Source organism: Daktulosphaira vitifoliae, unplaced genomic scaffold, assembly GCF_025091365.1.
Source record: "Daktulosphaira vitifoliae isolate Bord-2020 unplaced genomic scaffold, ASM2509136v1 Scaffold_1, whole genome shotgun sequence".
NCBI lineage: Eukaryota > Metazoa > Arthropoda > Insecta > Hemiptera > Phylloxeridae > Daktulosphaira > Daktulosphaira vitifoliae.
The window spans coordinates 1,581,383-1,607,591 of record NW_026099572.1 but is presented as its reverse complement, the minus strand read 5'-3'; the positions used below and the strand labels follow the sequence as shown (position 1 = coordinate 1,607,591).

The window sequence follows — 26,209 nt, the reverse complement described above, 5'->3', positions numbered from 1 at the left end:
TTAATCTAATTAATTTAATATAATTACACTTAAAAATATAGAATTGATTTGAATAGGTAAAATTGTAATTCAATATAATTTAATTTAACTTGAATCAATAAAAATAAAATATTACATGTATAGGTGGTACTTATTTATTTTTGTTTGAGTAAATAAAAAAAAGTTTACTAACATAGAATTTAAATTAATGAGAAGAGAAATTTGAAGGAAAAATAATCAGAATGCACAATTTGGATAACAATAACCTTATAAAATATCGTATACATTACAGTGTATTATTATGTCTAAAAGTCAATAAAATATTTAAGAATTACATTATAGTCATGGCGGCTTAAAAAATACAATAATCATATAAATTGTTTAATATAATAAAAAATACTAAACAATTTTTATAAACAAATTTTTTTTTAATGATATTACTATAATATTAATGAATTATCTTTGTTATTAATTAATAATAAAACATAAAAAAAAAAAATAGTTATATTACCATGTGTATATCGTATACTTAGTGAAAAAAGGAGAAAAACACTTACATGATTGTACATAATTTTGATGAATGTGTTGATTTTCCTTCGAGATCACAGATAGTAGTAAAAAATGTGAGTGTAAACATAACCAACAATAATATTATTATATTTTTCTATATAAATTACTAAATTAATCTGGTGATGTGCACAATATACGTATACCAAAGTTACATAGTGAACGATTAACGTTCAAAAGCTCAAGTTAATCAATAATTTCGTTATTATTACACATACATAATAATAATTATATGATACTAAAATAGTTTTATAAATAAAACATTGTATCTACTGAATTTCAGTATGGTAATCTCAAATAATATTAGACTTATATCAATCATTACAAATATACATTAAAATATTCCCTTACATGTGTGATGATGGGCAAGAAGTTTAAGAAACACAACACAGGTCTAAGTCTTTCGTTTTCTTCATTACAGTAGGTCCATAACATTATTAGTTAGAATGAGGCAATTTGTGTTAACTGTCATTAATATATAAAAAGAACACACGAAAAAAAAAAAATTGTAATAAGTGGTACACACAAAATGAGTACCACAGGTGTTATACAAATATCTCATTTGAGTACATACCTATAGATTAAGTTAAGCAAATATATACATATAAATAAATATATATAAATATATATACAATATATATATATATATATATATATAAGAACAAAATTTAGCAATTAAGATGGATATATATATGTATAAAATTAAATGCTTATGACATTTTTGGGCGTTTGATATCAACATCGTCAGAAGAATCTTCACTGTCGTCGTGCATGCCATGAGCTTGGTACTCATGACTAGAATTCCAACCAGTTGAAGGAGACCCAGAATTTTTGGGCATTGTCTGAAAAAAAAACATTAAAATTAAATTTTAAGTTAACTAAAATTGCTTTAGTATTAAATAAAAAATGTAAAAATATTTGTGGTTAAATATTAAGAATTATTTTTAATTAATTACTTAAAAAAATAATTAAATAAAGCAAATAATACTCAAACAATTTAGAAGTGCTGTATCTTATTTTTAATCATTAAAATCAAAATAAATAGATCTAGTTTTTGTTAAATAACGCATTAGTAATAGTCAACTATTTTTTTATTTTGTGTAATTTAAATCTAAGAAAAAAGATAATAAAAATTGAATTTAAATATATAATAATTAATATAAAAATGGACAACCAAAAGCAAAAGTAAAATTTAGTAAATGAATGTATTCACTTATTCAAGTTCATTATATTAACCTGTTATTCACAGTCGCTCACCTGGTGTCCCATTGGATCATATCCTAGGCTTCCATCTGAATACTGTGCCTATAAAAAAAAAATTATTTTAAAATTATATAAGCAAACAATACATAATATTAGTTCTGTGGCTATATTTCAAGAGCTGATATAATAATTTTTATAATATTTTAAGAGAGCAAAAACAAATGAAAAATGTTGTAATATTATTATAATATATTTCAATACTTAGTATAAATATAATTTTTCATTTTTGAAAACAAAACATTTGATGACTATAAACCACAAGACAGAAAATATCTTATTTATACAAATTATAAGGAATATTAGCTTCGATGCGAAGCTGAGAAGGTATTGGTTTTACTATGATGTGTTTTTTTTTTTTTTGTGTCTGTTACCACTTTTTCTCAGCTCTCACCGAATGGATTTCTTTCAACGATACGTCAAAAAGATCACAAATCGTATCTAGTCGAAGACATTACCCTTCAAAATTGAAAAAATTTCCCTCGTTCCCCGTAAATGGGGGAAACCTCCAAAAAAATTACAAATTTAAAAATCGCTAATTTTCGAAATTTTTTCAATTTTTTTTATTAAAAACTGTCATAACTTTTTCAAAAATGAACATATGAATATAATTTTTTTTTTTTATAGATGCTTGATGTCTTTACCTATTATTTAGTATATTTTTTTTGTAAATGACCTTTTTTCTGCCCACAGGGGGGAATTTAAAATGACAACTTTTTCACAACAAATTTACTTTTTCAACATAACTTTTGAAAATGTTCCGGAAGGTCTGACACTTTTATATATATCTTAAATTAAAGCTAATGTAATATACTTTAATTTGAAAAAAAAAAATTTGACCTCTGGACTTGTCTTCACGGCGAAAATGGCTACCGAATGCTATTTTCGTGTGAAAATTCTCGATTTTATTATTTATATTATATTTAACTTTATAATGCTATAACTTATTGAAAAGTTTATGGATCCACACAATTTTTTTATGAGAAATAATATTTTTTAATAAACCCTTTTTCATTCGACATACTTTATCTTAATCGAGATATTAATAAGGAACCAGCAGATCAAGTAGCTTTTGGAATAAAACACCAATTTTTTTTAAAATTAAACACTATCTAAAGATTTGCATCGAAGCGTTTATTTTTGATAGTGATTTTAATCACTGTCAGATATCATTATACTTGATCCAACTATGCCACGTCACCACTGTGCCGCGACCCCCCTGTGCTGGGTTTTTTTTTAAATGTATTTTTGTGACTTATCAGCTATTGGATATGATGCGCAGAATTATATTATAATGATTAGTACTTTTGAAAAAAAAATATATATTACCTGAGATCCAGACATGGGAGAACTATATTCAGCACCATTTAAGCTAAGACTATAGCCCATACTGTCCTGGGGGCCGCCACCGGGAGCGGGTGATAGTAAAGGGGTTGGTGTTCCCTGAGAAGCTGGACCCATACTGTATGGTGATGCACCTGCATAATACAGTAAAATATTTTTATATGACATGTGAATTATCTAATGTGTGAAATAATTAAGAACAAATTTTTTTAATAATATGCAGTTTGTATAAAACATTTTAAGAAGTTTAATCTAAACATCTCTCCAACCTAAAAATGATTTTATTAACACTTATAATTTTTATAATTACCCAAACATTTGTAACACAAAAATAAAAATCATTTGACATATTTTCATTTCAATAAAATATTAGACAAAAGTAAGAGGACTCGTGATGCACAAGAGAATGTTAGTGTAAGAAAAAGTGATACACACGAATACCATTCAACCTATATAATTGGGCGTATCTACAACAATGATGAAAAAATAACAACGTTATATAAATTACACGTTCACGTTTTACGGTTCAAAAACAATATAAATGTATTAAAAGTATTAATCATTGTTAACACACGTCCCTTTACCCAATAGCTTTATTATTATTATGACCCACGATCAACCATAATAATATGATAGACAAAGCTGTATTAAACCTAGAAAAATTGTAACTATTAATATCTATAATGAATCATGATGAGTACTTGTTGGATATTTGATAACAATAATTAAAACGCTCAAAATTTAAAAATTGTCTCGTCTTTTATTTTTTTCTTTTATTAACTTGTATGAATAGCCAGGTCGACACACTTTTGTCATACAAAAAAATAAAGAAATAGCATCAAACCCGATGATGACACACATGCTCGCTAACCCACACGATCACATACACAAAATGTCTCGAAATGTTTGAAAATGTGTGGTATATATATTTATATATGTGGAGGATATAGCGATAGTACGGTAGTACCAGTGAGAAAATATATATACATATACTCACAAGGGTGAAGTGTGTGATGGCAGAAAAGGGAGAGCATGAAACGGGCAACACATACAGGGCAATGCGGAAACCAGGAAAACCATTCGGGCTGTCAAGCTCAAAGCCAGGGACCTGGTGATATATTACTTCCATTTGGAGCTTACACCCCACCGCTGCCCCCGAACAACTCGTATATATCGCTATCCAAATCCCTATAGTAAACTTCACCCCTTTCCCTATTTACATTTTTGTATTTCTCTTTATGTTTTTAAACACCAATATAAGAGCAGAGCCCATGCCACTATACTTTGCAAATGTAGTAACGGTAACATAATTTTCGAAAATAATAACAACATTTTGTGAATATTAAAATTAAAACTAGAATTAATAAAATAAGAAAAAAACCTAGGACCAGGAATTATATTGTAGGGTTATAAGACGGACAGTGTCCACTTGATTCTTAAAAAAAGCAACTTAACAAGGATAAAAAGCAAACACTTAAAGTACATCTAAGCGTAGAAGTGATTTTTTTTCTCTAAACAATTTTAATTCCTTGTTAATCACAATAAAAGACCTGCCATTAAAATCAAGAGAAATCATTTAGATTTAACTTCACAAATACGGGGATCAAAAAAATCTACTTGTACTACCTATCTTGTAGGTAGTACAGGAAAATGATTTTCATAAGTCTGAACTTACCGGCTGCTTTTTTAGCTGCATACAAGTTGGCTTCTTCTTGTGCCTTTCCTATATTCTTTTTATACCGGATTCGTTTGTTTCCAAACCAATTGGACACCTATACATTTTAATGTAAAATTAAAAGAAGAAAAAAGCAAGAAAGTATACCAACGACGGATAACTTACTTGGGAGACGGTAATGCTACATTTTCTCGCTAGTTCTTCTTTGGCTTCTTCGGATGGATACGGATTGCTTAGATGCGAGTAGAAATACTCGTTTAATATTTCGGAAGCCTGTTTGCTAAAATTTCGTCTTTTTCGCCTGTAAAAATCATATGAATGCATTTAACATAAAACCACTACTTTATGGTCAAAATTTAAGTAGTATATTAGTTTATATAATAAAATTGATCACTTGTGGTTAACATTAATTAAAAACTAAAAATATATTTAAAATATTTTTTAGTTTAAATTAATACTTCAAATATATTTTTAGCTTTATAGGTTGACTATAAAATGTTATAGTTCTTTATGATAAAATTATTTATTTAACACGAAAAACCGTTAGTGATGAATTTTTATTTGATCAAAAATTTATGTTATACAAAAAATACAATATTTTTACTACTTTTAAAAAAAAAAATCTCAAATAGTAGTATCCATCGAATATTCTAAAAGGAATAATGAATTTACAATTTAAAATTGCCCTATTTATTAACATTTATCCTAATTGGAAATAATTATTAGTTAAATTTTTACTAACCTGGCGTCCAAAAATCTCGATCGGAGAATCATAACCGCTTCGCACGTACTCTGTTTCAGCTGCATTTGTATGGAAGAGAATTTTTTGTGTATTATTTGCACCATTCGTTCGATCTCTTTAGGGGTGATCGGCCGTGTTCTAGACTGTTCTCGTAACAGGTTCATAACGTGGGTAGTGAATTCATTGCAGGCCTAAATACAATAAAATAAACAATAAACGTCCTGTACATTTATAATGCAGTAATCATAATAATATAATATGCACGTGGGTACTGCAGCTATTATCATTATTAAATAGAGGCGTTTCATGGCGGTTGCGGTTTTTAAAACTTAATCTAAGTTATAGATCACTTTGGATGATATTATATAGGCGTTAACCGCAAATGACCATATTTATACGCCTGGTGCGTCGTCGATTACCACACATTAAATGATGTATTAAGATATCACAGGGAAAAACGATACACTATTAATCATAAAGTGAGAATTTTTTGCACACCAAAATGTAGTCGAACACGCGAAAATCGCAGTTCAAGTTTAGAGGGTACACATACATACATATCAACAGGCTCAAGGAGATCAACTCGGGTTCTTATTGCATGTATACAATTATTTCTACCAATACTATGTACAAAATCAATTTAAACGTAAGGCCAATGTCTTCCGACATATGCGTTTAGAACTATCAACGAATGAAATAAAATAGAAATAATAATGATTTAGAACCCAACCGCTTATAATAATAATATTCATAAGAGAAAGCTGAAAATAAGATATGGAGTCCGAAGTTAAAACGAGTCATCATACACTTTTGTATGAGTTACAATTACGGAATATATTTATAATTCAGTTGACTAGTGGCGTATAAAAGAATGAAACTGTAATTGTGCAATCATTGTGTTTGATATAGCAAAAATGACCACTGAATAAAAACCAAAAACGATTGCGTGCAGATCTGGTCGTTAAGCCGATTAATTTCTGGAATATTTAAGCGTACACCTTTTCCCCCGCCTCAGGTAAATGCAATCTAACAACCGGTACCCGTCACACAAGCGAAGAGGCCGAACTCACAACACCGACAATTTTTGTATAATGGTATACGGTTCGGTTAATAATAATAATAACAGTAATATCAACGGCCGACAGTGATTATTATCCTCCGGTACGATTTGAAAATTACTATAATTTTTTCAATTTACTTATTAAGCAAATAAACATTTATGTGCACCCCCTTTTATTAAAATATTACGCGGGTTGAGTAAGCACAACACCAACAGTGTGATTATATCTATCCGTCCCATACTGTTACCTGTCTATTACTTAAAGCTATGATTTTAAATACCGCCACTAAAAAATAAAACGAACAACATGATAATAGAAGCGTTCGAATTTATATATTTGGGTATTTATAAACAATGCTACGAATTCAACACGCAAGAAAATTCACTAGTAGGATTTAATAGCAGATTTAAGTAAATCGAAATAATTTTCACTGAGAAAAGTCCATTTTTATAACTGAAGGGTATAACAAGACTGTCATTTAAATTAAAAGTCGTACACTTAAAAATAACACAATGTGTCTGCGTGAAAGTAATAGAACTGAAGACACCTGTGCATTATATTTATTACCATTACTTTTGTTATCAATGCCATAATTTTTTGCCTCGTAATTCTCGAGGGTAATTTATGAGTTTTTTATAGCCCTTTTAATGTACCGTGGCACGCGCACTCCCACCATACGTTTGAACATACATAAGTGTGTATACATATTTGTGGAAAAAGGAAATTTACAATGAATTTTGATTGGTAAAAGTAGATAAATTAAGAAATATTCATCTTAACGGAGATTTTGTTACAAGTTAGTACAATTTCGGTATCGACTTCATTTTTCTAGAAGTTCAGCATAGATAATAAGGGTAAGGCTTTAAAGTAATTAAAATTTTATTATCATCCACACACCCGACTATGTAGATTTTCTTACGGTGTCTGGATATAAAATGAATTAGTAATCGATTTGTAAGAAAGGCGAAACCTATCAATGTTAAGCACCGCCACGTTTGATGTAATGTTTTTTTTAAAACAATATGGATGAGTTTAACACAGAAATAATTATAAAAGACTTCCCACGCGTTCTCAACTCTCTCGCAGCTAACGCTTTTAGTCAATAAAAATATAACAATAAGCTAATCGTATTTTTAAATTATTTGTTGACTTATATTTATACATTTTTCTTTACCTGTTCATATTTCTCCAGTTCTTGGTGATAGATTTGCCTGATCTGCGCTAGTTTTGCTCTGTAATCGGAATGCTCAATAGCGTTGTCCGGTTGTCCGGGACCGCCCGAAGCTGCAGCTGATGCACTAGCAGCAGCTCCCGCACCGCCTCCCTTTTCTGGTCCTGCCACACCTTCGGCGATTAACATATTGTCTAACCTCATCAGTTGCGGATCCGGTGGCTCTTCTTCTTGTGTATTCCGTAGGCTTAACACTGTGAACCAAAAAAGATACTTAATTAATAATCTACACATTAAACACTTAATTGATATATAAAACATTTGTATTAATATATTATTGTATTATAGCAAAACTCTAGTGTTAAGCCGCGCCTACCGCAGTAGGTGAACGGATGGGTGACCCCATAAGTATGCTCTTACGGTGGCGAAAAAGCACCAAGTTCCCAGTACAAAAGGTAACGGGAAATAACTGCACTTAAATTTCCCTATAATATAACAATCCAATTGGTATCAACCAACTTAACGGTTAAAAAAACATGTATATATATATATAAAAATAATATTATTGTTTAAAGATGCTGAATCTAAATTCAATATTCAACACACCACTGCTTGTTTTGAATTTAAGTTACATTTAAATATTTATCAATGGTGTATTAAAAAGCGCTTGGTTTTTTAACAAGTATTTCAACAAATCGTATTCTTATAAACATCTAAAATGTAAATTACTCCTTTTGGTCGCTAGACAATAAATACAATATAATTATAGAAATATAGAATTAAACCTTAGTAATATTTTGAGTGATCTATCTTGAACAATTTTGAGCTTAAAAATATCGAGTACCTATGTGAAATTTATTGAAAACTACACAGGCACGAGGCCAACCATTAATGTGAACTACAATATTTTACATTTACAAAATACAAACACCTTTGGACATTCTCCAATTGTTAAACTAGAATTGAATATCGCCAATCCTCAAGTTAAACGAAATCATCACAATATTAGCAGAAAGAGAACCCAACCCAACTATATTTATAATTTTGTTATTATTTTAAGTTTACTTGCTTGTTCTGTTTCATATCGGTAAAACCGAAATAGCACTTAAATTATGCTAAAACTACCTTGATTGCTATTGAATCTAATTCAATATGAATATAACACATATTTAATTACCACTAAAATAACAAAAAGAAAAAATTGAGGGTCGTTTATCTCCTAAACAAAAAAAAATCTGAAAGGTAATAATGATGTATTATTTTCTAGCTTTGAGAAAGCAGAACAAATATCTTTGGAAATCTCTTTTTGTATAAAAACCTAGTTAAGCTATTGTTTGGTTGCTTATGTAAACGTAGGCAGCCTTTGAGTTCAATAAACATATGAAGTTGTTTTTAAGAAATTATGTATTATCAAACATATAGGTGCAATGCACAAATGTATAAAACAATCTGTTGATATCAAAATAATAGCCGATTTGTATTAATTTCATTTCAACCCCGTTTCAGTTTTATTATACTAATTAACGAGCTGAATAAATAATATTTTGTTTAATGGCGCCTCACATAAATAAAAACCTAAAAGAAGAAAAAAAGTCACAAATCGGTTAAAGCAAAAAAATGAGAGACCTAATAGTTATAAATCATTGGAAGTGTTGAAGCGCACGAGACATGATTATTTTCTACATACACACAAACATTTGTACATCAGAATATCACAGTAATTATTCACTCAGTGCGGGTTTAACAGTAGTAATCATAGTAGTAAAAGTAGTATTTTTTTTTTTTTTAACAAGATCTGAAACACGATGGCGGATTTTATTATTATTATATACATGTAAAAATATTTTATGACGTCTAATAGAATAATTAATGGTATTAACTGCCGTAAACGTATAAAATACATAAACATTAGACTTACCAGCAAGATTAATATACAACTAGCATGCAAGTAATACTTTTTTGCAGCATGGGCAACCTCAGTTAGTTTAAATTATACAATAATACAATGCACACACACATTGACCATTGTTTAGGGACCGCAGAACGATTACTTTGATAACACTATTATTTTAAATATGTAAAAACGTAACGTACACAATACGACATCTAGGGAAGTCTACTTTTTAGATTGTTATCGAAGAGATTTAACTTTATAACGTGTATGCGATTACATAGTAACACACACGATTCTTTATTATTTTTCAATTTTTATTTTAATACTGAAACACTTAAATGTACACCGACTCAGTTCTTTCTATTGATTAAATTACGAGAAACAGTAATATATATAAAAAAAAAGGTTAAATTGGTCATATCAATCAACATACGATGCTCATCAATTTATTTACAAAGATTTACTTTCGTAATCTAATTAAAAATCAATGGAATGAATAAAAATAAAAATTTAGATAAAAAATTATCGAACTTTTAACGCAAATTTATTCATTCTTAATCTCATAAGAAAAATCACTGAATCAAGTCAAGTTCTTACAATGCTAGTGTTTATACGAAACCATTTACCCTATTTTTCTAATCCCCATATCTGTTAACTCATAACGTAGGCTTTTGAAATTTGAAACAAACAATTAAGCTATAGTTTAGAACACGATAAATAATTGACCCTTTGATTTAAAATTTTTTAAAAATGAGAGAATGTAAGAGGAGTTTTCATTTTTATAACTGACTAACAAGGTTTTTTTTTATATCGGGGAGATTATATATAGAAATTTGTTACTATCCCTTCAAATTGTATCTTCAACATGCAATCTGTTTTCGTCGTTGGGAAGTCTGACCCTAATCCTTCCTAGTAACGAACATGATTTTTGTTGTGTTTAAGATTTGAACTATAGGATTTTATGAAGCTAGAAAGTATTGAATCCAATAAATAACGCACGAAAATTATTCTAAGTATATATTGTAGTAACAACGCGAGCATAACATTACAAGCAATAATAATTAAACAATGAATTTAATCAGTTCCGCCGTCGACAACACGGAAAAATCGAATAAAACATAACTTGTGTGTGAGAATGAAGAGGAGGACAAAGCGTTAACTAACTATCCGTGTAAGTTGTACACGCATGACGTGATGAAAAAGGTTTATTTATTAACACCAATGAAATAAGAAAGGTAATTTTCCAAATGTGTATATCAGTTAATACTCAACGTAGAGAATTAAAATTTTTATGAGATAAAGAGCAACAGCTAAATTTATGAAGTCGTAAAAAATTTTTTAGATGCATGAAAGTTTGAATATAAGATTCATTAAAATAGCAAAATTAATAAAATTACAAGTTCTTTTTTTATAACTGTTTCAGAGATGACATTGATTAGGACAAAATATATTAAAAGAGTAGACAGAAAAACTAGACAAAATGTATTGTAATTTTGAATCAAACGAATAATAAACCTACTGAGATAGAGAAAACTTATAAAAGAGCGAAGTTTGATTAGAGAAGGGTAAAGTCGACACACTTTGTATATGAATAATTCAAAATTAAACAGGCGTTTTCCGTTTATATACGACACCGTTTTAAAGGGTTGTGAATTCTCCGCGTCAAACTTTCACCCCTGTCCCAAGTTGAAATAAAACAAAACTTATCTTGTGCTCGGATGAATTATTCATTGGCTGATTTGTTTTAAACTACTAGGAACTCAACAACGCCTTGTCCATAAAATTATTAGAATTTTTCACTTGCATAAAAATAAATTACCGGTAGCTTTGTTACAACGAGTTTATGAAATATTACTGTCTATAAATAATAGAATTTCCATCTAAATTGTATTTTTATTACTTCTAAATTAAAATCATAGGTGTACTTTAAACAATACAAAAATCTGTCGTTGAACTTTTCGAAGAAAACTAGTAAATGGACAGGGGAATACATCCAATGACTTGTCAATAGAAATTCATATGACGTTTGATAATAGTAGAAACAATGGCGTTCACTAGAATGAAGAAGCAGACAGAAGAAAGCTTTGTCGGTAGCAAAAAAGAAGAAGAAGCAATCGCCCTATTACAATAACGATGTCGCCGTACATTGAGCGTAAAATATGAGAACATTAATATAAAACTAAATAACCATAACAATAAGATATTGTTACTCGCAGTTGATACAATCATATATACCATTTCATTTCCTACCAAGTAAAACAAGACATAATCGTTCTGCAATAATGATAATTACAAACGTACAACAAAATTTATAATTTTTTCATTATTAACACAACACTTAAAAAATGTTGTGTAAATTCACATATCGATAACAGAAGAATAGACGTACAGACTTGTACGCGTTATGTTATTTACTTCAAGTAAACTCAAATTAATAATAATATCGAACGATTGCCTACATACATAAAGGGATTCGAGCCAACAGCACAACTGTCACTATTTATAAACTAGTTATTTCTGGTGGAAACATGTGTTCTTTTGCCGCTTAACACATTTTAGTCCGTATCACATAAATTTAAATACACGTATAATATTTGTATTTATTTTTATAAAATATAAGTAACCCAACTTTTGCTGCGCCGTGTTACTGTAACGGCTCGTCTAGAATGCCATAACACATCGAGAACATGCGGAGCATTTTTTTAGTGTGAATTTTTCATAGGTGTTCACGATTGTATCACCAAGACAAAGAGACGTAGGGGCGCCACATATCGTAGACATATGCCACATTGAGATTTTAAGGAAATTAAACGCAGCAACGCTAACTGAAACAACAACGTACATAAATCGTTTGTATTCGAGAGACGTGGAAAAGATCATTCGTCGGCCACTTAGACGTTATAATTTACAAGTACACGCACACAAACAAGAGCAAAATAATGACTACTAGTCTATATAGCAACACGTGGTAATATACCACCATGACGGCCGTTATTCTCGATTTATACCATCATAATAACAACAATTGTTATTAGGTGATAACCATAAAATAACACTAAGATTAATAAGAGAAAAGAATGATGTTCGATAAAAATAATCAAACAAATATTTAGAAATCTACTGGACATTGTTTTAAACTTGGATGTAAAGACAAACAATTAAAAGCTGAGAGTTGAAAATATTACCATTGTTTTAGAAATATTTACAATTATTTGAACACGTTACAGATGCATCATGTAAAAACCACGTACAGTTGAACACATGCAATATGTAAAAAAACCAATAATTTCAATTTTTATACTATAACTAACAAATAAATTATTGTACAGTTATAAATTCAATTATGGCAAATAGGTAATAGCGAAACTTCCAGAACTGAAGAATCAATAGACAGTAAGTACATTATTAGAAAAAAGAAGCAAAAAGTCGGTAAAGTAAAATAGGACTCAAGATGGTAATATCAATGAGGATTTTCTTTTTGCCTCATCACATGCAAAAATCGCTCCTTCTCGCTATTTTCGACGCCATACAAGTTTTAGTACACTGCTAATATATCCAGAAAATATAATAATTAACATCACTACGAGAGAACTATAAACGAAGCCTGTCGACTTATTACGAAACTCATAAAATGTACAGACATTATAGTAAAAATCATAAACCAGAAATTAAAAAAATTAAGTAATCCAAGTTTAGATAGTTTTGAGTCCAAAATAAAAATAATGTTCTTCTTATTTACGGGAAATATTTATTCTGTACCTTTTTTAGACCTTTGAACATTTTTATTTTATTTTAATTAATTAAAAAATTAATATATAGCGTTCTATATTCAATTCACTTCAAATTTCATTACAGCTTCAGAGTTACCAAGAATCCCGAAACACTGTGTAAACAGCGCACCACTCATTATAAAAAGAAGAGGACAGCGCATTGATAGCTCAAGTCAGCCTCTCATTAATACTGAGATGATGCAAAAGATCTATAATAATCTCCATGGACGTTTATAATAATGTATTGCTATAACACATACACGATTATTATTATTTCTCGTCTCTAAGAGTATTATTCAGTGAACAGAGTTTTGGTTGTCAAGTCGTTTCGGTTAAATTACTGTTCTCTTCGTCGGCTTGCACAGCAGGAGAAATAACAGCAAACTGCGGGGATTCTAAACAATTCGTGGTGGTGATCACTACTCGGTATTTTAAAGGTCAACAATGGATCGAACGGAACTTGACTTAAAAAAGTCACTCGAGTAAATCACCTGCCCGTTGGGCATATAACAATTCTTTTATTTTTTTTATTAACTAAATAAAATTAAAACCAATCTCGTTATAAAATCTCTCAACCTTGGTTTATTTTTTAATACTGGTTTCGAGTTATTCTCAGTACACATACATTGGATAAAGTTCATACACACGATAAACAAGAGCGAGAAAGGAAAAAATTTGCTTTAGTCCCAACAAGTTGCATAATCCGTTGTTTCTGAGAACTCGTCGGTACGACATTTCGAAACGATTATTCAGATTTATCTTTCAAAGACATTATTTAAATCCATTATAATAAACCCACCAACCGACGGTATAACTGGCAATTTATAAAATCATTTTCGCTTTATTAAGTGCATACACTATATCAATTTCTACTCGCTTATTATCTGTCTAAGATTCGTTACCCCGTTTAATTTCGACTAGCACAGTTATCGCCCACAGGCAGTCAAAATGTAAACAAAAATTAATGAAAAAGAAAACAGGTGACATATATGTGATGTAGATTAGTAAAATAAACACTGAACGAGAACGGTGCGCTGTAACAATATATTAAAAACTGTGCAAGTTGTAAGTAGTAGGCAGAACGTTTTCAGTTTTTAATTAAACAATTGTTTTCCGGGTAAAATATTTTTGCTATACACTTTGGTATTTTCTAACATTGAAACGACTGCGACGACGAAAAGCCGTTTAGGGGTGTTTGAGTTGATAGCGGCGTGCGGTGAAGTGGCAACGGCCGAAAACGAAGAGGAACGCTACTACTGCCGTCGTTACGGTATCAGCAACAGCAGCTCACAATAAAACAGTAAAACGCGAATCGAAATTGTGAAGACGCGAACAGCAAGAAAAACATGTACGAGCGCGCAACACAATATCAGCCGGTGCGGAATGGCACTCCGGGCTGCCAAGCCGCCTTTTTCCCGTCCATCCGTCGTCTATCCACCATTCGTTCGTACGTTTCCCTTCCGCGGTAGGTATTGATTTGTTCCAAGGACCAGCCGCCCTCTCCCCACCATCAGGACGCCTCCGCAACCACCCCAACCTCACCGCCGCTGTAAACCGACAGCACAATCCTGCTACCACCACTTCACCCTCGACTAACCGTACCATAGTACTCACTCACCTCGCCATTACCACGGCTTCAGTCATACATACCAAAGACTTGTCATTCTTTACACTAGACTCGCCGTTACACAACAATACTAATAAAAACGGCGGGCGTATAAAAGGATATTATTAATTAACAATCTATTTGGTATAAGGTTTTATGCAAATATTATTAAAAAAATGTACACGACGTCGTAAGTCGTCGGCGGCTTCCGACATTCGTCAATCGCATCAATTGATCATTGTATTAATTTACAAACGGCAATAAATAAATCGGCCAAAAACTAATAAATGATCACATCGCTTTCTACTATTTCACACGGATTCAATAATAACAAATAATAAACAATAACAAAGTGCGGGTGATGAGGGCTTAGATATAATTTCTCTCCATTGCAGTACAAAGTCACATGTGTGTGAGCCGCGTTATTATTACACATGATGGACACACACACACGTAATCATATTATTTTTACTGCCACTGCTCCAGACTGTCGCAATGCGGCGGTGGAGGAATATTGCATGCAACTGCTATATGTACAACTACTACCCTTTTGCAACAACTGCGCGCTTTATTTCTTCAATAAACCTACCCGCTTAGTCTACCGCCAAAACTAATGTCGACTGGCGCGGCGTTGTTTTACGTCCTCGATAAGAATATTAAGTTTTCCTCTAAAAACGTGCCGGGCGTACCATTTTGCGGCAACACATAAGAAAAGAGTAGTAAAGTTGGCAAGGGTAAATGGCGGACAGAACAACAAAACTCCGGTGAGTTTTATGAGAAAAAGGTTTGCTGAGAACTTTTTTTTTGACAAATCAAAGTGCACGTTTGGCGAAAGTGAACAAAAATTTGTATGCCCAAGTCAAATAAAATATTTTTATCAACTGATGTTTAAATTTGCATTATAGTTTAAAAAAAAAGACAATGAATACATTTATTAAAATTAATACATTAAGTTGATGATACTATATTAAAGTAAGTATTAAAATTATAGCCAGAAAAAAGTAAAATCATTTGCCAACACACCTTGTATACACAAAAATCTTACAAAAAAAGTGTAAGAAATTTTTAACTAACTTTGAAGGTACACTAAATAAATCTAGAATATATTGCTCTAGATGTCATGGGACTTTTAACAAAGATGACAAACCGAGTTGTATAAAGTCGTTGACAGTATTAGTGGTCATCGTTATCACCGACGTACACGCAATCCTTATGCTTCAATACAAGACTTACGATAAATATGTGGATAAAAATCATTAATTTATTAAACAAAAATTTATTTTCATACAATCTAATCATACTAGAAAACAAAAATAAAATATAAAAAAATCAATCTATGTATGATATCAGATGGATAAAAGTTACTAAATTGTAATGAATAGAAAACTCATGTCATTCTTAACCTTTTATAAAAACATTAAAAAAATAATCCATATAAAATTCTTATAAATATCTTATAAAATTCAGTGTGATTGTCAACATTAACACTCTACGATTCTATTTTACTACAATTATTTAAATGAAAAAAAGATTCGAGATTACTATTTTTCGATCATTTTACTATTACGTTTCATTTTTAATTTACATTTATTTTGCAACACGAGCCCGTTTTTCAATTTAAATTAATAGCATTTGTTTCCTTCTTTTTGAAAATACGTTTAAGATGTTCACCGTTGATAATCTAAGATAACATTAAAACAGTTTTTATATAAAACTATACCTACCAATGGGGAATAAGCAGAATCCTTTTTCTAAAAAGTTTTTTTTTTATCTTGGTAATACACAGAGTGTTGGGGATTATCTCGGACATAATAACTTATTGCGTTTGTATGAGATGTGGGAAGAATGAGAGGAGGTAGACGGACTGGACCCTGGAATCCCCACTCATAATACCATCCACTACTATTGGTCCTATACTGTCATTGAATTATTCATGAACCACTCAGACCAAGTTCAAATTTAAACCACCATGTTACAATATTGCTTTTGCTCTCAAACCCGCGCGTTATATTGAAATACATGCGCGTAAATACATGTATTGAACATACAAGTAATTTAAGCATAAGATGATAACAATATACCAAAATAATTTTTATGTCAAAAGAGTTAAATTACAACATTTATGCTAAAAAATAATTTAATTTAATAAGTAAATTTCAACTTGTTAATTACATAAATAATTTTTGTTCTGTAAATCTTAATACATTGTCTTGACTGGAAATAGTCAATTTAAATATATATATATATATATATATATATATATACACATTAATATTACGGAACGAAACTACGATAAAATATTAAAGCACTGACCTCGAAAAGAATAGAATAAAAAAGAATGGTTAGCCGTGAAGAATAAAAATTTGAAAGATGTTACTAGGATACGCCATGACAAATTGATGAATTTCTTTACTAATATACTCATATTGTTTGGTAACCAATAGTGGCCTCCGTATTTAGTTTTTAAATAATATATGGTGCTATACTAGGATAGTTTGTTATAAATAACTTAGAAAAAATTTTAAATCTAGAAAAGAAGAATATATATTAAAATTTGATTGTGCACGATCTACGGATAACAAGAGAGATCTTTCTCTATATTTATAATTCATATAACTTGTTCTCCATTAATTTATGTAAAATAATTCATAATAATCATATTAATAACTCCCTCAAGATTATGTTTGAGGTAAAAAAAAAACAATCAGGGTGTCAATTTCAATATATTGCAGGAAATGTTCTTTTGTGCCCAACATATTAAACGTTTATGTAAAATTTGTGTACCGAGCAAGTTCAATCAACTCAGAGAAAATGTTATGTTTTACTTTTAAAATAATGTATAAACACGTGAACACTACTCAATCAATGCCAACGCGATGAACACGATTAATTTAAGGTACGATTGAGAATTGACTATTTTAATGAGTCAGATAATTAGAACTAATGGCCGTGAAGAAATCATCCCGCATTATTGTTATTCCTTTTAAAGTCGAGGCGGCACGCAGCAAAGAGAATGGCTGATCGTGAATACACGAGAATCGTGGAACAATCTGCTGTTAGATGTATTGATGCTTTTGGGGTCGCTATTTGACTGACAAGTCGCCTCTGAATACATGTATAATGTACAGCAGTATATGACAATATTGAGTGTTAAACATTATTTACGATGGCAGTATGTTTAAATATTCTGTCAGCCAACAGGTATCATATGAATACATCACGTTGTCGGATGGGTGATTTTTACGGCCGATAAATAATACACATATTAATTATACCGCAGAAAAAACGGAACACGACAGCACGATGACTTATTACAAAAACAAACAACGTTTTTTTCATAATCTCTCGTTTTAACCACGTGTTGTCGTTAAAACGTGTATTATGCACAATCGATCTACCAAGTCCACACTCGGTGATAATAATACATACTCGAGATTAATTTCTTGCGACCATGAAATTCATTGTAAATAACAAAAAATGTTAATATTTTTTAAAAAAATATTTTACATGATATAAAAATGAATTTAAATAATCATTGTACATATAAAAACTGGCGTCTTTATAAAGAAAAAAAACAGGTTGATATCCCCATCTCAATTTACATATTATGCATTATTATTATTATTATAATGTGATACATGAAGTACACGTATGACAAATCATTAATGTTGTAAAAAAACGAGGTTATAAATATATACATATACACAAAAGAAAATACATCATATTAACCAAACTTCAAACTATATATATATATATATATAAACATGAGGCATTGCAATCTCGGAAACATAAAATAACTACGTCTTGTTACACCAACTACCATATGCTATAAAATCGTTTGTCAAAATGTAAATGATATCATAAGCCTTATGGGAAAAAACCACCAAGGTGTAGCATCGATTTTTTTCTTTGTAAAACAACTAACGACACAATCGTCGTCACCATGGCGGTCAAGTGAAATCTTTTGATTTCGTTTAGACGGTAAACGACCCAGACAACACTGAGGGGTGTCCCAGGTGCGGTGGAAGAAACACCGCGGCGTGAGGCGAACCGGCAGGTTTAATATGCACAAAGAAACCAGTTCTAAAATATTTCATACCTACTGGTCCAGGGATGCTCAGCGGTGGCTACAATCATATTATTGTGTACGAGTGTCTGTCTGCTAGCTCGCCTGGCCGTCAAGTGAATGATCAGACAATTATGATACGTATATAATCACATCCGATAAAACAACGTTAACGTTTATAATTATTTTTAACTTACATTTTCAACAAAATGTATTACAGTTTAGATTATATTAAGTGTAATTTTTGTTTTCGAAGAATTGTAATTAGAAATTTGATTAAAATCAGTAAATCGAATAAATGATTTATATTTTTTATTTCATGTATAATACATACTAAATTAAAAATATTTCAATGCAGAATAACAAACAATCGGTCTACTACATCAGTAAAAAAAAGAACTATTTTATTAATTGTAATTAAAATATATATTATATTATTTATTAATAATACAAATTTCTAATATTATCCGCAACTAAAAATACTGTTATTTTTAGCAATTTGTTTTATTTTAATTGGTAGTATCACAACCAAAATAAATTCGTTCTTTGTTTTACGAATATAACGTTTGTTAAATCAACTAAAAATACATATAACGTAAAGATTTTAAAGTTTGAACAATTGGTTTTGCAGTATTATTGTAGAGGAGTTTTTACAGTAAAATAAAAAACAAGAATATGTTAGATAATTCTTTTAAATATTCATCAAATATCAAAATTTCATTTTCTAAGATTTATACATTCTAAATTTACTTATAAAAAGTATAAATAGTGATATGGTGAAATAGAAAATGTAAAACAGATAACATGACGAGTAAAAAAAATCTAATTTTTTGTTGTGAGCAGAAACATTATCATTTATACGATTAAATTATGATAGTTATATATAACTTTCATAGAAATTATGGAATTAGTCAACATTTAAGAATAGTGATNTATATATAACTTTCATAGAAATTATGGAATTAGTCAACATTTAAGAATAGTGATAATATTCAAATTAATCGAACAAACATTAAATAATAATAAAAATTCAAATCCTAAAATCAAACTATCTCGTAAACAGAGGTACATTAATTTCAAATAAAAGCAATTTTTTACGATTCAAAAAAAGTTACATTTTTGCAATTGTGTCATCAATATTTATATATATTTATTTATATTTATATATAGTAACAATTAACGTATTACGTGGTGCTTGAGTTTTTAAATTTCACTGATATACGTTAACGCTACTTAAACAAATATTAACAAAAGCATTTTTTTTTTCTTAAAAAAACGTATATTTTCACATGTTTGTAACAACAATCAACTAATATATTGAAAAACTTTGACTATTATATATATATGAAAAATGATTGGATATATATAAAATGAAATAATTTAATTATTAAATAATTTTTTTCTTAAATTTTTTAAATTAATAAAATTGTCATTTTTGCGAAAAGTGACGACAAATATAATTAATCTTATATAATACTTAAAAATTAAAAATACTCGTTATCATTAATACGGAAAACATTAAATCATAGTTACAGACAATAATATCTCTCTCTCGAAAAAAAGAGAAGATTTTAAATAGATCACATGTTTTAATATTCTTAGATCGCGATTAGCAAAGTGGCGTTTATTTAAGAATATCTGATTATACCAAATATAACTTATTTACGAAAACAAGATTAACTATTGTAGTTACTTTACAGCACTATAAATTCAAGATACTATAAATTGTATTAATTTGTTTATCATGATCTGGCCCCGTAAAAAATAAATTATTATACTACATTATAAGTATCATACTCATATCTTTAATGAATTTGTAATGTTTTAAGCAAGTCAAATAAGTACTTACCAGTTTTTTCTTTAATTTCACATAAAACACTGAATAAGGAAGGTTTCATTCGATGGCAATTAAGAGTGTGTTTCCTAAAAAAAAATAAAAATATATTATTAACATTTTGGTTGTATTATAAATAAGATTTAGATACAGAAAAATATAGAAAAAGTGAACTATGTTTAAACTAAAAATATCTTCAATTAAAATTATTGTTGACCTCTTAAAGGTAAAATTAATAGTTACAAATCAAATCGTAAAATTAATTTTAAATTAATGATGCTTAAATGTTTTACATTTAAAATTCCAAGTTATTAAATAGTTTTTCTTACTACAAATATTACGTACTGAATGAAAAATATATAGCGTGGTTAATAAGTATGGAAAAATGTGTATTTGATTTTAACAATGGACCCGTTATCTTACTTTTTATACAACTTATATAATACCTAATAAAAAGTTTAAAATTACGATTTTTGCAAATATAGAAAATTAAGTTAGGTTCTACTTTTTTTTTTTTAATCGAAATTAGTAATAAAACAGCTCTGATTCTACTGAATGGCAATTCTTTATGTGAGATTTGTGTTCCTACTTAAGGGCGACAAAATAAAAACTATCCGGATTTTAAAATTACCAGAAATCAAAAACATTCAATTAAAATTTTTTTTATTTTATGAAAGTATCTTAACAATTTACATTTCAAAAGCTCTAGCACATTATGGAAGTAAATAATTTAAAAAAATACTATAGAACATGTGTTAAGAGTTCACAGATTTTAGAGGAATGAGAAATTTAAGTTAGATGATCGATTGTCAATCATTACATAGGTCTTTTAAACCGTTAAAATTGAGTTTTATATAAAAAATCAACAATTACACATATTTTCAGAGGCCCATTACTTAAAAAAAATATTTTATCAAAAAAAAGACAAATAATATAATTTTCGAAAGTATTATCATGTTTAATTTGACATATTTAACATATCCAGAATCTGTGATCTCTTAGGACATTTTTGATACACAAAAATAATTACTCAAATTCTTAAAAGCAAAAATTTTCAAATAAATATTTTAAATAAAATTAATTTATTTTTTAAGGCAATATGAATTAATGTATTAATATATTAATTAAAACAGAAATTATTATATTATAATATTTGAGAAAAATATCATTACACAAGGTAGTCGAAGAAAAGTTTGATCTAATTTTTTTTTTATATTACATGCCATTTAATTTTTAATTGGTCATATTAATTACAATATGGGCAAGACAATATATATTATAATTTATAACAATTCTTCTAATATTATCTTTCCAGTAGAAATATTTAAAATAGAATAAAATAACTTTTTCTAGTATATCTATGTTACTGAATAAATTAATAATTAATTTTAATTACAACTAATTAATATTTAAGCTTATTATTTAAATTATTTATAAAATTGATTCTAGAATCAATATTTTTGCTTTTTGTTCCCTAAAATTTGTTATAATATTTTCAAACTATTTTTTGTTGACATGACAAACAAAATATCAGGAAAAATAAGGACTGTTATAGTTAATAATTTTACCAACTCCTAACTTTTAAGGTGATTCATTTATCATAAACCACTTAATTTATCAATAAATAAAAATAATTTTTTTGTGTTCTTTTAGATATATGTTTTTCTCAATTTATTAAGTATTTTTTATGTTTATTCTTTATACCTTGTAAGGGCAACAGTTTTATTTTTTCAAATAGGAACATACTTTATTAACTATTTATTACTTAATAAATAATCATATAATAAAGAAAATAACATGTCAATAACAACATTTAGACCAGTAATTTAGAAATTATTAATATTTTATAGTAAAGGCTGGAAGTGGGATGTGAGTGTTGTTTTTTTAATCACTAGTTATTTTCTAACCATACTCTCATTCTGCTCAGGTTTAAAAATATTCAAATTGGTCCAAAAGTTGTTATTTTCTTAAATAGATGAATATCTATTAAAGAAAATAGCGAATGAAGTATGTTGCCATTTGAATAACTTAAGTTGACACCTTTATAAGGTTTAAGATATAAACATTAAAAATACTTCATGATTCATAAATTAAAAAAAACATTTATCTAAAAGAAACCAAAACAAAAAAAATTTTTAATAAAATTTTTATTTTTAAGCTGATTAAATGGTTCATGAATTAATCGATCTGTATATTTATAATCTGTGCTGATACTTATTAAATAAAGAAATAAAGCTAGAACTAACGGCTCCCTGATATTCAATAAAAAATATTTAACTGACAAAACAAAGTTTTAAAGAAAATTGTCATTTTAGAATACATATTCAAATTTTAATCTTGAATTTGTTGATTGCTAAGTTAAGTATTCTAACTTTAGGCTACTTGACTGTAAAAATATATCATTGATTTTTACAAATATAGTAGGGAAAAGGTGGTTAACCTAAAAATCACATTCACAACCATAATATCATTAAACTATCAGATTCATAAAATAACTTTTAACAATAAATTCAAGAAAACATTAAACAAACATTATATAAACAATAATATCAAGGAATTTTAATGTGCATATTTAAAACTAAATATTAGAAATATTGATATAGTCAAATTTATAATTTAAACAGTCACAAGGGCAGTTTACAATACAAAGTGTTTTGTAAATAAAACTAAATTTATAGTTATTTATCTTGATACATCTTTGATACTTAGTAAAAATAAAGACATTTTTGTATTGAAAAATTATCAATCCTGCAAAATAAGTTTTTTAATTTTTTATAAATTATAGAGTATTAAATAGTCTAACACTCATAAAAATGTTGAAAATAAACCCTAAATTTACAAATTTTTATATTTTTAAAAGATCAAACATATGATAAATGTTAAATTGTCATCTGTTAAAACAACACAAAAATAAAAATTCAATACTTTATAAATTACTACTTGATAGGCTGTACAACCTGATTCATAAAAGCTGTAAGGAGGGATATTACCACACGGCATGACATGATCTTAAATAACTAGGATTAGTTATTAATTATTAGCAGGGTGGTCATAACATAACCCATATATTCAAACTTACTAGTCAATTAAATGACAAGGATAATAGAGAGTTTAATTAATGTTGGTATATTTGTCTTTATTCACACACATTCATATGATAAAAACTGCTAAAATTCATTATCATAATAATTTGAATTGTTATAAAAGAATATTTCCCAATTTAATTTGTTTAATTCAATGATATACTAATATAAAAGAAAAAAGAAATATGCCTTTCCAAGTAATGCTGCTAAGTGTATGTTTTAGTTTAAGTTTTAGGAATTTCGGTTTTGTATTTTTTATAAAAACTCTTTTTAAAAAAATATTATGGCATAGCGGAATTATAGTTAAATGATTATCTAAGAACAAATTTTATAATATTAAATATTATTTTCGGCTCAAGGTCTTTAATGTCAAATAAATTTAATATTTTTTGATTTAAATAAATGTACATAGGTAAATACCTACAAACTAATTTGAATACTTTATCTTAGCTCGTATTTGAAATTAAATTTAATTTAGAAATATGAATAAATGGAACATGGTTTTAAATTAGCTTAACTTTCCTTCTACAAAATTGCAATTTTAATCTAATTATCGGAAAGTGACATGGATATTAATATCCTCGATATTAATAAACAAAAGGTAGTGAAGAAGTAACTGACACTAAATTTCAACTTAGAAAGTTCTAGTATCCATTAAAATCTTAAATAAATCAACTAAGTTTTAATGATAGTTATTAATTAGGAGAAAAAAATTAAGCTATGAATTTAATGAAGAAATAATATAAGTTATTAAACAATATGAAATAAAAGTTAGGTAATAATAATTATTTCAGCATAAATTACATATCAGTTAAAAATAAAAAGTTATTTTGTTTAACTTTTGATAATTTACTATAAAAAAATGTTCATGAATTTACTGAAAATTACTATTAAGATGTAGTACCAACAATTTAGATTTATACATACAAAGGAAGTATTTGACATCTTTGTAAACATCTTATAAACACCTGCTACTCATAAATAAACATTTTAAATGAAACAAAATATTATAGTTTATAGAAATAAAAAGAAAAATTTTCAAACTTTAGATAGTTACATACTACTTAAAACATTATTGTATTGATGTCAGTCAAAATTATTATTTTGAAATGTACTAATTATTTTATTTAAATTAATATATTCAGAATTTATTTTAAAAATAAAATTAACTTTAAGAATATTTAAAACTACTAAATACTACAAACTAGATAAAATCAATATTTACCTAGCTTGAGCTTCATCCAAAGACTGATCAGTGATATTCATTATTTGTTGCAAAATATCACCTATGTCTTGTTTACGAGTCTCTTGATCAGGTGGTGTGGGAGCACCATGGTTTGGATCCACTGAAGACATCCCATAAGGTTGAGGTAACATAGTTCCACTGGGATGCATCATTCGACTATGATCATCCATACTATTCATGTTTACAAATTCTACAGCAAAAATTAAAATCTATCATCACCAAAAAATTGGATAAAATAACAATAACATTTTGTAAATTATCATAAATTCATTTTCAATTATTTCAAATAATATTCGTATAATATACCAGAAATTATACAAAAAATTTAATACATGTTCAACTTACATTGCACTATGTTTGAGCAAATCTGAAGCAGCATAACAACAGCAGATAAATTGCACAAACACGAATATATACGCACACACACAAGCGAATAGCTTTACACGATTATGTACGAGACTCGTCAATATTATTATTAAAATTATATTTCAGGAATGCGTCACACAGATTTAAACGGTTCAAAAGCAAACCGAGACGACAACGTCTGCTACAAGTTTAAAAGGTGACAGTGACAGGTATAGATAATACAATTTCAAATCTAGATGCTCACAATGATTTTTTTGAAAAATTATTTAACTAATTTGTTACCGCGGATCACATGGGGACATCTTGATGACACTAAAACTAATCAATATTAAATCATTTAGCAAAAAAAAAAATTCAATTTCTAAAATATAGAAAAATAATTGTGCTACATCTAGTAAATATTTATTAATAATAATAATAATAACAACAATGAAATAAACAGAAACAAAAAAAAAACACAGCCGTAACTCGAAGCGACGGACGATCGAGACGCGGACAACTGGGATTGAGAGCTGTCGAGGCGCCGGCGGTTCCAGATTTCCCAG

General features: G+C 28.3%; 1 protein-coding gene across 2 annotated transcripts; it reads right to left on the bottom strand.

Annotated features, from left to right (window-relative positions):
- On the bottom strand, nt 1–26,209 carry LOC126893772 (homeobox protein extradenticle). Of its 2 annotated transcripts, none has more exons than XM_050664255.1 (10): nt 25,644–26,209; nt 25,278–25,488; nt 20,985–21,058; nt 7,803–8,053; nt 5,568–5,758; nt 4,991–5,126; nt 4,826–4,922; nt 3,136–3,284; nt 1,804–1,851; nt 1–1,388 (listed from the first exon to the last, which is right to left on the bottom strand). In XM_050664255.1, the coding sequence occupies exons 2-10, from the start codon at nt 25,475–25,477 to the stop codon at nt 1,257–1,259; spliced, it is 1,278 nt and encodes a 425-aa protein (XP_050520212.1). In that variant the 5' UTR covers nt 25,478–25,488; nt 25,644–26,209; the 3' UTR covers nt 1–1,256. The 2 variants fall into 2 exon arrangements, with proteins under 2 accessions (XP_050520212.1, XP_050520213.1); XM_050664256.1 differs by having other exon boundaries at nt 1,193–1,388; nt 1,783–1,851; nt 25,644–26,206.

What these genes read in the sequence shown, in the direction of transcription:
- LOC126893772 (XM_050664255.1), bottom strand. Translation starts at nt 25,477, where the DNA reads ATGAATAGTATGGATGATCATAGTCGAATGATGCATCCCAGTGGAACT. An exon ending in TGCAGCTAAAAAAGCAGCCG is followed by an intron (nt 3,285 to 4,825) that starts GTAAGTTCAGAC and finishes TGTATTATGCAG; the next exon opens with GTGCATCACCATACAGTATG. An exon ending in CTCCCATGTCTGGATCTCAG is followed by an intron (nt 1,852 to 3,135) that starts GTAATATATATT and finishes TTTTTTTTATAG; the next exon opens with GCACAGTATTCAGATGGAAG.